The 13407-nt window shown below is 37.0% G+C and overlaps 1 protein-coding gene across 2 annotated transcripts in view; it reads right to left on the bottom strand.

Moving 5' to 3' along the window:
• Positions 1–517: 517 nt before the first annotated feature.
• Positions 518–13407, bottom strand: part of IGF1 (insulin like growth factor 1) — a 72906-nt gene continuing 60016 nt past the window's right edge. For both annotated transcript variants that reach the window (XM_006186042.2, XM_006186041.3), the window contains one exon: positions 518–6116. In XM_006186042.2, coding sequence (XP_006186104.1) covers positions 6057–6116 — 60 coding nt within the window. In that variant the 3' untranslated portion in view covers positions 518–6056. The remainder of the gene's footprint in view (positions 6117–13407) is intronic.

Raw genomic sequence — 13407 nt, 5'->3', positions numbered from 1 at the left:
ATAATAATTTCAAATAGAATCAGTTAATTTAATTAAAAGTATGCTTTTGAACTAAGACAGATATAATGAATGACCAATCATTATTTTCTGGTTTCAAAGTAGCAGGGAAGATTAATTCAGTGTCTGTAAGTTTATTTATGACACTTGGACTGCATATGTGATAAAAACAAATGAAGCAAAACACATGATGTAATCCCAGTTTTCATAATCATTAGCTCTCTTAGCAAAAAGAGATCTGACGTGGTATTTGGGGCCTTTATGTAAACTGAATACAAACTGCATAATGTTTGAAAGTTTTTGATATTTGAATAGACATTCTTAATAATACACAGACACAGATAAGAGATGTGAGTAGGTGGCTTGAGGTTTCAGAGTCCCTCCTGCAGTGTGTTTAGCAGCAGGTACAAGATAAATATCCAAAGAAAATCAGATTAAGGGATTACAGTAGTGACTTTGCTATGGGTAGGTGAGTGGGGCCAGTGGGTGGTTTGGAAGGGATTTTCAAATTCTTTTTTCATTTTTTCTACTTTTACATCAGTGCATTTTGGGCAAAAAAAAAATGAGTAATGTTTACTTTTTGGATACAGTAGGCCTAGGCAATTAAAAAAAAGACAGCGTCTAAGGATTGTGAAAAGTCATTTTGAAGGTGACAGGTGATTCAGCAGGAGTTAAATAGGAGAAACTCTATCTTAATTCACATTTCGATTGGGCAGTAACATTTGAACTTTTGTGTTCTCTTTTTTTAGTTAAAAAATAAGGTTTTTTTTTTCCTTTGAAAGACCTTATCAATGACAGCTGAAGAATGGGGAGAAAGGGAGACCATGTTTAAGATCAGTGTGGCATCATAAATTAAGAAGGAACATGTGCAATGTATGTTTTAAAAGAAGACCCTTTAATTACTAGGATTTCAGCTTGGCCAGCTCTCTATAAAATTTTGAGGCAGATACCTAATGAATAAGGACTGGGAGGAAAAAAGACAGTTTCAAAAATTCCCTGGGTCTCTGTCTTATCTATGGGAGGTTTCCTTAAAAAAGTTTTGTTCAAGATAGGTTTTGGTTATTTAAATTTGTATCTTTATCCTGTACCATACGCACTTAAAGCTCAGACAGTCTTCTTACCTCCTTTTTTAAATAGAAATCACACAAAAAAGGTATCTATGTATCAGTTTCTAATACCTAATAAGAAAGTCTTTTAGAATATTAACATAGCAATAAGCAAATATATACTATAGGATTAATCACTAGCATTGAAAATAAACAAACAAACCAAAAACAAAGCATCAACAAAATTTTCCTCTTATTTTTGCCCCTTCAGATTCTGGACTTTATGATCATTGCAGGAGAGGGGCATTAAAGAATCACACTTCTTTTATTTTAAAATTAAAAAATAAATGATGCCATAATGATGCATAAATCAGATTTGTCTTTTGAAAACACTGAAGGGGAAGCCCAGGTGATATGAGTGGGAATGCTCTTTCTTATGAAGAGAGCCAAATAGGATCTGTCTCTAATAAATTAGTACAATCTTTTAAGATTAAAAATAGCAAAAACATTTTAAATAGTCTGATTATAGCTTCAACAAGTCAAACATACATTTCTATCTAGCCTATAGTTTTAAAGAGTCTATGTGGGTTTAACTTATCATCCCTCATTCCAATATAAAAAAAGAAAAAAATAAGTCATTTTTGAACATTAAGATATTCATAAAGACTGCATAAAGTAAAAAAACAAAACAGAAACAAAAACAAAAAAATCTTCACAGATTGTTAGCCATCTCTTTCAACCATTTCTCATAAATTCTTCTCTTTCCTTTTCAGTAGATAACCCCCATCTCAGAAGGAAATACTTTCCAACACTTCCCAATGAGATCAGTGATTGCTTTTTACGAGAGCTACTGCTCTTTGAGATGTTTAGATGAAGGGAGAATATCTTCTATAAACCAGTAAATGCCAAAGAATTACTCAAGGGGGATGTGGCAGAAGGTATTTTTAGCAGGTGAATCTATGCATTTTTCTCTTTGTTTCTATTTCCTCCACTTGCTGAATATCTGTTTTAGAGCAGAGAGCACACACATACACACACAATCAATAAGTAACTTAATCATTTTTTCAGTTCTGCCTTTTGCCTATAAGGTCTTTTTTTTTTTTCCCACTTATACTCCATGCTCTTGATCAAGGTGTTCAGATCAGATAATATATTGCTAAATTTGTTGAGTTTGAGAGCCAACAAAATAATGGGGCCTTCTAACTTAAAAATGTTTCCATCTTCTGCCTTTGCACCCCCAAACTCACAATTTGGTGAATAATACACTACTTGTGAGTGATTAAAAGTTGAAAGGTGGTGGTGACTAGACCTAATGCTATTTTACTAAGCCATCTATCTATAGAATTGTTGTTTTCATACTTTAAAAAAATATGTCTATGCTTTCTTTTTTTTTTTCTTTTTTCTTTTTTTTTTAGTCAAGTACTTTCTTAAAGAAACAATAGCACCACATTGGCATAGCTGGCCAAACAATAAATGGGAAAGCAAAATGTGCTACATCTTCCATTTTAAGCATTCTCCTAAGTGCATAAAGTAGCAGAAACTCTGGAGCCACAGAGCATGAGATGGTTTCATCTATACAAACACTGACATTCCAAGGAGGGGTAGGATTCTCAAGGGAGGCTAGGCCTTTTTTTTTTTTTTTTTTTTTTAAATAAGATTTTTCAAGGAAGTGATTTCTTCTCAGTATTCCATTGGACTTTTAGGATGAGTGTGTGTGTGCTTGTGTGTGTTTCTGTGGGTGTTAGGAGAGTTTTTCCTTATCTCTAGGTAATGGAATAATGCTTTAACTTTTTCAGTGGAGCATCTTCATTCTAAAATGTTCAAACAATACAATTATATAGCTGGAGAAGTGGGAACATAAATTTGACTGGTATTTAGTATTGTCAATTAAGTTGGCAATAAACCCGTAAGTTGAAAACTCATTCTTACCAATATTTGTAGCTCTTTTATAAACATCTTGATATTGCCTCATCTTAAAAATTTAAAGCAAAGCTTAAAATTTCATTGTAAAATTTCATGTGCTTCCTTCTGTCAATTCTGGGTCATTCTGCTGTAGTATATAGTGATCAGCTGACTTTTGGTGTTGACAACAATTTGTCTTCTAGTTTTAATTCATTTGAAAATAAGTGGGTTGGTATAAGTAGTTAATTTTTTAATTAGCTGATTTATGATACAGTTGGAGAGGACTGTGTTTTGGAAAAAGTTAAGAAAGGTAATATGGCTTCTCATATTTAAGCTTTCCTCACTGGGGTATTTTTGTGAATAGAATTATTAAGCAAATCAAATAAGTCATAGACACCCTTAGAACTACTGTATACAACTATGTCTGGAAACCTATAGGTCTGCAGAAGTTTGCATGTAGTGTTGTTGGGAATCAGTAGTTTGAAAAGGTATACACTAGGAATAAGAAATAAAAATCAGAAGTGCCGTTTTGGGAAAATGGGTCCAGCATCTCATTCCACAGAACACATATGTCTAGAAAACAGATGAAGGGCAAAAATGATCTGTAGTTTCTTTTACAGCTATCCACAGTGATCAGAACATAGCTCAGCAAGCCAGAGGTGCTGAATTCAAATAATGGTGTGGGCTGAGGTTAAAATACTGGTTGGCTGAGCTGGGGCACCCACTAACTAGGCCTTCTTTTTGCGTATGTTCGGAGATCCAAGAAATCTTTTTTTTTTTCCTGGCTTCTGAACCTTGAGGTGAACCAGTGGGATGAAAACTAAAGATGTTATTTTTGTTTTCCATGTACACTCTCCAAGAATAAAATGGATATAATTTGCATGCACTAATCAAGCCTGGTTGCTTTTCACCAAAAAGTTCTAAGGTAGATAAAAAGATCTGGATGATGGGCAATTCATTGTTCTAATAAGAAAATCTTGATATGTAGACAGGAAATATTTTCTAGGTCACCGTGGACCTGTCCTCATCATTGGATTTTCTTGATACCAATTTTCAATTGAATGTCTTTAAGACACATTCACAGAGTGCGGCTAGGGGGCCACTCTTCTAAGCAGACAGGAGAGAAAATTTCTAGCTGTGAAGGAAATTTTTGCCTCTCATCTAGAAACTCTAGTCAAGCATATTTTTACCAAAATTAAAAAATATATATATGTATATGTACCTACTGCTAGAGATAAGAACAAAATTCATTAAAGAAAGTAAATTTGTGACTTAGTTATTATTTCAATATTTGAAATCTTGAGTCATTTTTTTAGATTGCCTAAAAAAGGAATAACTTTTTCAAGTGAACAGAGAAGTGAAAAGAGTATCATAATATTAAAAGAAGTATTATTAGATTATTAGTAACTGTCTGGAAGAGTCAGTAAGTGCTAAAAATGGAATAATCACCCTTTCACTGATAGAAATCTTTGTTTTTCTCCTTTTTTCTTTTCCTTTCTCTCTTTTCACTTTGTATTCATAAATCCAAATGCAGAATACAAAATCAAATTGTAGATCAAATGTTTCTAAGTTATTTTGAAAAGTGTTTTAAAAGAGATTGAGCTGTTAGCTTTTAACAACTAGTTAGTTGGATAGTTAGTTGGATAGCTAGTTGGATAGCTTCATTGACAAGAATCCACATGTCAGGAGCATTCAGCTAAACAGCTTTCCAGCTATGCTGTGAATGGGTTGTTTATAGAATTCCTTGCATCCTAGCAATTCAAGGGCTCTGATTTTGCCACCCTCAGAGCAACTCATAAAAATCTGGAGCTTTATCATTTGAATCCTCATACCACCCCTGTGAGGTAGGTAGATGATATATTGCCCCCATTTTGCAGATGAGGAAACTGAGGCACAGGGAGGTTAAGTGACTTGCCCAAGGTCACACAGTGGTGAGTCTGTGGCAGAGTCGGCAGATGTTTGTTTCTTCAGTGAGAAAAAGAAACCAGGACTATTAAATACCTAGCCTTCTGCTTTTTCCACTCCTCTCGCTCAAGTTCAACTGTGCATCAGTGGACTTCGTGTCTCATTTCTCTTGGAAGGCATAAGTGGGGGAACTTTTCTTTCCCAAATGGTTGGATTTTTAGTACCCTTCCCCTCTATGTCACCTTTGGCTCCAGGCTTCCTCTTCTGTTTTGCTTTCACCTTTTACCGTTTTGGCCAGACTCTTTCATATAACAAACTACAAAATAGCACCATTGTACTAAAAAACAGAGTTTTACATACTGTTTGATATATCCTGTATAATTGATATGCTAAATTTACATAGTGCTCTATATGGAAAAAATTAAAAGAAAGAAGTTACTAATCAGGTGACACACTAACTCATCATTTGAAGGAACCATTGAGAGTTTGAGACTTTCTATGCTTAAAACATACGCCTAAAAATGATTGGCCTCAAAGTTGCAACTACTTGCATTTTTTTTTTAACAAGATGTGGAAAAATAAAGCTTTGTGTCTAAAATAAATGTATTCAACTTATGTTTGGTACAAATGCCACAGATAGAATCTTGTGGGTTAAAAATTGGTGTACTACTTGACTGCTTGCTGCTGCTATCGAGGAGGCCAAATTCAGCAAATATAAAGGTGATGGGGTGGGGGCGGGATAGATGAACAAGATTATCAGACACTGTAAAACAAACAGCCTGTGTTGCGTAGAAAGAAGTGCAAATAAAAAAATTAATAAACCACTTAGACAAGGCTGCTGAATGAATGTCTCTAGCAGCCAAGATTCAGAGACAAATTTAGTGCAACTGGATCTATACAACACCCATGCATTTGTGGCTCTTGAGAGGCAGGGACTAAGATCTATATATATATTTTCTCTATAGAACATTATTGATAAAGGGTCAACAGCAATCTACCAACTCCAGGACCATTTTTTGCAAGGTGCAAAGCTTTTTAACAATCACTCCTAAAGACAATGTTGGAATGTATACTTGCGTATTTCACTGGGGGAATGCCCATCTTTTGAAATGTTATCAAACTTTTTTGGTGGGTCTTCTGATAACTCATGCAGAGCAAAGGATCCTGCCGGTGGCATGTCCTTCTTCACTCTTCAGGAAGGTCTTTCTACATTCTGTAGTTCTTGTTTCCTGCACTTCCTCTACTTGTGTTCTTCAAATGTACTTCCTAAAAATGAGGGAGAAAATGTGAAGTTAATTTGATGAAATTTTATGTATCCTATACCCATCTATTTCTCTTTGGTCTCAAACTTTCATATTTTATGTTTCACCAGTCAATTTAATAAACAACTTGGGCCTGGTTTTTCTGAGAAATACACATATAAGTGGATGGGCCTTTAGTTTTTAGTTTAGCCAGACCTCACTCAGACTACCTCTCTGTACCTCTATGATGGCATGGGGACCACAGATTGCTTTGTAACCACACAAAAATGTGCATTTATTCATCTGCTGCTATCATAGATTTGTTGATAGGAAGGAGAGTCTTTAAAATCCAGTCTTCTGGCCTGGAGCATCTTTTTCTAGTGAGAAAAAAAAAATCACATTCTGGGATCATCCTCTGCTATTTTATTGCATTTTGTTCTATTTTAATTTTTATAAAAGGGAGATGTTCCTTTTTTGTTTTTTGCTTTTTCTCCTTTGGAGAGAGGCAGTTTTAGTGGTTTGAAGTTGATTTAGAATCTATAAAAACACAGACATTCTGAGCTGTGCTCAAATCCTAGCTCTTCCATTTAATAGCTATGTGAACTTGTGCAAATGACAATCTCTTATGTCTGAATTTCATCCATAAACTAGGATTCTAAGAATTTCTACCTTGTAGGGTCAAGGTTAAAGAATTAGAATGTAAGAGCACTTAATAGGTTTGGCACATGGTAAACACTACATAAGTATTACCTATTGTTATTTACTCACACTTCTTACTGTTATTATTCCAACTTTATTGGAAAGTAGCCATTCTTGGATTAAAAATCCTGGGTTCCCTGGTTTGGTGTACCATTCACCTATCAACAAACAATGATGTTATCCAAGGAATATTGAATTTTGCTTAGAATAGAAGCCCTATGATAGTAAGGACTTATCTGTTCACTATTATAGCTCCATGTCTAGAGCAGGGCCCAGAATATTTCAGGTGCTCAATAAGTAGCTGTAGAATGAGTTAAGTGAATTAATGAATATAATGAACCCTCTGATAATATGCAGAATCAAGTCGGTACACTTTTTCTATAGTTATTATTTTATCCTTGAAAATACTTAAATAGCAACATTTATTTAGACAAAGAAGATATAAAATAAAATCCAGGAAAATGACATTTGCATGCATAAACATCAGGTGCTTCCTCTCTTGATTTCACTTCTAGTCAGGAGGCCCTTATAGGAGGATGTAATCAATAATTATTGGTAAAGAATGAAATTCAAGGATCCACAGTGTCCCTTTTCCCAGGAACATGTTTCCATCAAGACCAAAACCAGGAATTCTCAACATAATGACTGGAATCTCCAAATTCTCCCTTCTGACTAAGATAATGACCACTCACCCAATTGTTGTTAGAAGTTTAGAAATCATTGTAAGGGACTCTGGAGATCACTCAGACCTAAGAACTGGAGCGAGAGATAACCTGGGGCAGAATCAACTACCAATCCCTGGAAATGATACCTCTTGGCTGAGACCCAGAGGGATTTGATAATTTTTCTTACACGTGTCTTCAGCTCTACCTGGAACATTAGCGTTATCAAGTCCTTTATAAAAGCAAGTTAGCACTTAGCAAGTTGATGGTCAGTACCTTATGATTACTGAATAGAGGAAGATGGCATCATTGTGTAAAAATGTTTATTAAAATATCCAGCTCAATGACCATTGAAAAAAATCTTGTGGGAAGAAATTGGTCATTTGTATAGGATAGCTTGAAATGCCACCTGTTTAAAATTCTGGCACTTTCCCCCCAAATACCATACAACTTTTACAAGATTCACTTAACATGTATTTGCTGCTGTACACAGCATCTGCTGGTAAGCTACAAATAAATTTGTATTCCTAGTCTTACATCTTGTTTTGCTTCCTCAAAGGAGTTCTCCAGAAAAATGGGGGAAAAAAGACATATAGGGCTACAGAGTAGAATCACTATTGTCCCAAACTCCTTGAAATGTTTCTGTTCTGTTCTCAGTAGACCCTGCTGATGGTATATGGCTCATCAAAACCCCACAGTCACTATCATTAAGGATACTGCTCCTCTACCAAACTAGTAACTAAATTAACTAACAGGTCTAAAAATACCTTAATTTGGGTTTTACCTCTTTTTCTGTTTAAGAGGCATGCTAGCTTAGAAAAGGAAGATTTTTAAGAGTCTGGGTAAAGGCCAAACTAGGAAAATGCTCAAGAATGAAATGGTAACAAATTAAAAGAAAGCCACATGAGGTATTTAATCTCTAGCCTTCCTCTCAAATCAAATTAATCCCAGATTTCCAGGAAAAAAATTCAGGTATCTTCTATGCTTCCCACTTCAAATTCATGAGCTGTAGCAAAAAGGACTGATCTTAGCTTGGCCAGCTATACAGGTCTGATCCTTTTCCCCAGCAGAAATTCTTTTTCTTTTCTCTCAAAGCAGAGGTGTAAGTGTAAAGTCTGAGCGGAGGGATCCTCTGGCCTATTTCTTCTGGGTCTGTTTCAGCATCACAGCAAAGTCATGGGCAGAAACTCACTTGATAAAGCTGACACTGCTCCAAGTAGCATGGTTCCCATGCACACAGGCGTACGGTGGAGGCCATTCAAAACCAGCTGGGATGTTGTCTGGTTTGCATTTGGCTCTCTTCCCAGGTTCTCACATGTGACTTCTTTGTTGCAGACAATGACAGTGACAAAACAAAAGCACTCAGGGATTTGGTCTCAGTTGCATCTGTTGCTTTGCTCATTGTCTTAATTTAATGACGCGGGCCACCCTTGACAGTGGGTGGCAAGTGGAGGCATGTTAGAAGCAGCCGTCGGAGCTGGCACCCACCTTCAATGCACTTCTTGCAGAGTTATGAAACTGTCCCACATTCAGCCAAGCAAAAACTTTTCACTTCAACAGCTTGTCCAAGACAAACAAACCAGCTGAAACTGTTTCTAGTATGCAACTAGACAGATTTTTGAAAGGAAAACAGTAGTGAGTAAATACTGTTTCCTATTGACACTAGGGAAGGTAAGATTATTTAAAAAAGAAAGAAAGAAAGAAAGAAAGTTGGTATTCTGACTCACTGGGGTTGGTTGAGGAAATTTACCCTCTGAAGGAAGAATGAACCAACTCATGAGGGAATAAGTTGGATAGGGGTTAGTTTGTAATATAGTTATTACACAATGTGTGCCCTACATAGATATGTAGGAAGCTGTAAAATGCCCTGAAGGGGTCATTCACATTCCCCCATTATCTCCATTTCCAAAGGAAAGCTATCCACAAGCTTGCTAACATCACTGAGAGCTAATAACAATTGCGATAATAGTAATCTTGATTAAAATTTGCAGACACTTTACAGTTTGCACAGTAATCTCAGCAAATCCTCCCAACAACCTGGTGAGATGATGTTGTTTGCATCGTTTCAGTCACAGTCTGAGGCTCCCTAAGATTTAGTGATTACTTGAGGTCACACAGGAACAAACTGATAGAATTAGAACTAATAGTAAAATAGTTTATTATTTTAGTAAAAGAATAATGATTCCATCGCTTGAACAGTTGTCTGTGCTGGGCACTGTATTGTAATATGCTAATTGTATATATTTTGTTATATAATTCTCATAGTTCTCTCAGAGACGGGTACTAGTGTTTTGCCCATTTTATCTTTATGGAATATGAAGCTTATAAAAGTTAAACAGCTTACCTAATTTCTTACAGTGAAAATGTAACTGTGATTGGAATTTGTATCAGTTCCTTCTGATTCTAGGGCTCACCAGTTAGCTACTCTGCCATACTGCCTCCCCAAGAGGTTAAACAATATTTGGTTCCTCAAGGTCCAAATCTCTTTCCAATAACAATAACTGATAATGTTATGAGTTGCCCGTGATCCCAGATGGTGGTAGCTGCTGGTTTAGAGGATAAGGCAACACTCTAAACTAAGGAAGTAGGTACCCTCTCTTATCACAGTATGGCCGAGTCTCATTTGCATGGTTATTGATAGAGGTCTAGTAGCATAGTATTCATTTAGCAAAAGCTAACCCTGTGGATGTTATAAGCCCTTGTTTTCTTCCTGCCTATCTTTATGAGATTTTGCCCAAGAGACAGAATCTAAAAGAAAGATGATAATAAGCCCTTTAAATTTTAGGGAGGAAGCAGTGATGTTTTCAGTAGACTATTTCCATCTCCACCCACTACAAACAAGTTAAATATTGTATGACATAAGCTCTAAGAAAAGCCTGGCACCCTATAAAAAAAAAAAAGTGCTGGGAAAATACTGTCCAGCATGGAGTGTTAACAGCCTATTGTACAGCATAAAGTCTCAACTCAGCATTGACCTTCTCTTTAAAAGAGCAAAATGGAAAAAAAAAAAAAAAAAAGCAGTGGATGATTGAAGAGATGGCCCAGTGTCAGCTCTTTACCTGTTGATAAAGGATGTGCTTTAACTATTTTGCTGGCTTGGCCTGGAGATGTGAAATTGTGGAGGACAATTTAGCTGTCTCAGTATCAACTTTGATACCTCTTTACTTTGGGCAAATCACAAGTTCAAATTCTAGGAGAGTCAGGTCAGCCTTTCATCTCTGAGAGCCAAGCAGAGTGAGTGTCATGCAGTCAGCTCAGTGCTTTGGGATGTGACTTTTAAAACCAAAGGACAAGGTGGACTTTTCAAGAGACTTATGCTCCTGGTGGAGTAACTGTCTCTTTAACAAAGTGAGAGGTAAATAGTTTGGGCATAGTGTTGGTCTGCTCCACCTCTTATTTATTTTTTTCTGGAAACTACTTCATCCTATCTCTCATGTGTTTAAACTGAGAATGCCCGTTTTTTCCCAATCTGATCCTCTCCTCTGGTCCTAGTGGGCCTGAGCAGGCCCCTCCCATACCCAAGATAAGTGTGGTGGGGATACCACAGCAGACCCATTCTTGGGAAACACAAAGCTCCTTTACTGGACAGCTTTGGCTCAAGGACTCCTCAGTGGGTTTGCTGAACTTCCCTTAAACTGTATAGCAGACTAGGATGCTTCCACCCAACTGTCTCTCTTCCTCTCTTTCTTTGGGGTCAGACTTGCATTGCCTTCTGACGGCTTGCCCACGCTTCCTTGATCCTATTTCTTTGCATACAGGCATTTCCCCTAATAAAATCCTTTCTCATTTAACCCAGTCTCATTTCTGTTTCTTGGAGGACCTGGGGTTACACATCTAGTTTGGATCCCAGCCCCCCATTCAGAGTTGCATGACCTTTGACAATCATTACATTGTTCTTTCCTTCTGTTTCCTCTTCTGCAAAATGAAAGGATTGGTTAAGAGTGCCCACCTCGTAATGTTGTTATGATTGTATGTGGTCATCCTTACACATTCACTTGGCATAGTTAAGTGCAAAAGAGCCTACTGTTTCAAGGGCTGTTGGTTTAGATCTATTTTGTGAACTTGGTTGTTAGCGTCTGTGATGTCAGAATCCACTTTAGGTTGCCTTTGTTAGAGCACAGATGTGCTGTAGAATAAATTATCTTAAGTGTTTGCTTCCCCACTAAAAAGTAAGCTCTTTGAGGGAAGGGAACATGTTTCACCTCTGTTTCGCCCAGATGCATATTGCTTTGAGCAAAGCAGGAAACCAGGAAATGCTTATTAAATTGATTTAAATTTCCTGCAGGAGTGGTGGAATAGAGTTCAGGTCAGTAGCAATCCTTGCATGGCTTCCTACTTCCTGTTGTGCTCTGTACAAGGACAAATGGCACAGAGCCCCCTCCTGTCTTGGAACTGAAAATTGGAGGGTTGCAGTACAGTAAATATCAACGAAAAAATGCAGAAGAGAGAGCACAGTGTGGGGTTAACACACCGGAGTCCATCTTGAGTTTGGCTTCTGGTGTGGCCACTAGTTACAACAAGACCTTGGCAAGACATTTAGCCTCCCTCAGCCTAAGTTTTCTAATCTGTACAATGGGAGTAATTAGAGCATTGACCCTACAGGTTAATAGTAAAGATTAAATGAGGTGATTCGCTATAGCCCTTACCATAAGGCATATGCCCAATGAATACCAGCTATTTTTATTGCCTTTTTTGTTGGTGGGTACTACTGTCAAAGCACATCCCAACCATGCTTGGGTGCTACCCTTTCTCTGGCTGGCAAAGGAGTAGTCACCTACTGTGTTCCCAGAGCCCCGTGAGTGCTGGGATAGCAAATGTATTGTTCTTTTTTCTAGTAACTGGTACATCCCTAGGAACCCCCAGGTTTAGGGAATGTATTTATTCCATAATTTTTCACAGATTATCCTGCCTTGGCAACTTTCTTATTCTTTAAAGGACACTACCTGACTCTATTTCAAATATTTCTGTCTGTGATGTAAGAAATCACTACCAAAATTGTTTAAAAGGCTGAAGAAAAAGGAAGGGGGGAAGAGAAAAAATGCTGAAGGGTATTTTCCCTCACTGGCAAGAGGTATTTATGTTGCCTTTAATAGTCTTGAAGGATGTTGTAAAATACTTCAGGGTTCAGGGCTGCTTAGATTGTTGATTTTATGGGCAGTCTGTTTAGTTAGCTGTTTGTGTTTGTGTTATATTTTTAAATTAAAAAAAAACTTGAAGCACACTATCTTAGAGAGAGTTGATTTTGGAATTGCTGAAAGGTTCAAATGTTGTGGTTAAAAAAGTGAAACACCAGATTCTAGCAATTTCACCAGATTCTAGCAATTTCACCTAAAAACTGGACTTGATTATTTTTTTCTCTTAAGCCTCCGAAATGTCATTGTTTCATCTGATATACAACTTAGGCTGGAGTACTTAAACTCATGTATGTGGTAATTTATGTCACAATATTCTGGGGAGATGTGAGGTTCAGGTTTGTTACCTTTTGGTGTCATTTCAACGCAATAGTGATGAGGTCAGGGGTTTAGTAGGAAAGAGTGTTGCCCTCTTCCACTCATTCTTTGTGTGTGTAACAAATCTGGGCAGAACATTCAAATGCTGTCTTCTAAATTTTCCTCCTCACTGAATTGAGAGAAATTTTGCAAGTTTGGAAGGCTCTTCTGAACTTTTAGGATGAACAAAATAACACTATGACAAGTTAAAGTGATTTGCATCTGTTTGAGGTTGATGGGAGCCTTCAGCATATAAAAGTAAACATGCATGGTGCCAGCCAGTGCTTTTCCAGGACAGAAAATGGCTGCAAGAACAATTCATGCGTGTATAGCTGAAAAAAATCAGAATCGTTGCATTGTGCCAAAAGTACTTTTACTCCCATCCTAGTGTTCTTTTGAAGAAGGAAACAAATATTATTTACAGAGACAAACCAGAGCATCCAATAGTGGTCTTGGCCAACCAATA

This window comes from Camelus ferus, chromosome 12 (assembly GCF_009834535.1).
Source record: "Camelus ferus isolate YT-003-E chromosome 12, BCGSAC_Cfer_1.0, whole genome shotgun sequence".
NCBI lineage: Eukaryota > Metazoa > Chordata > Mammalia > Artiodactyla > Camelidae > Camelus > Camelus ferus.
Note: the sequence above shows the minus strand (reverse complement) of the source record. Positions and strands in the feature narration are given on the sequence as shown.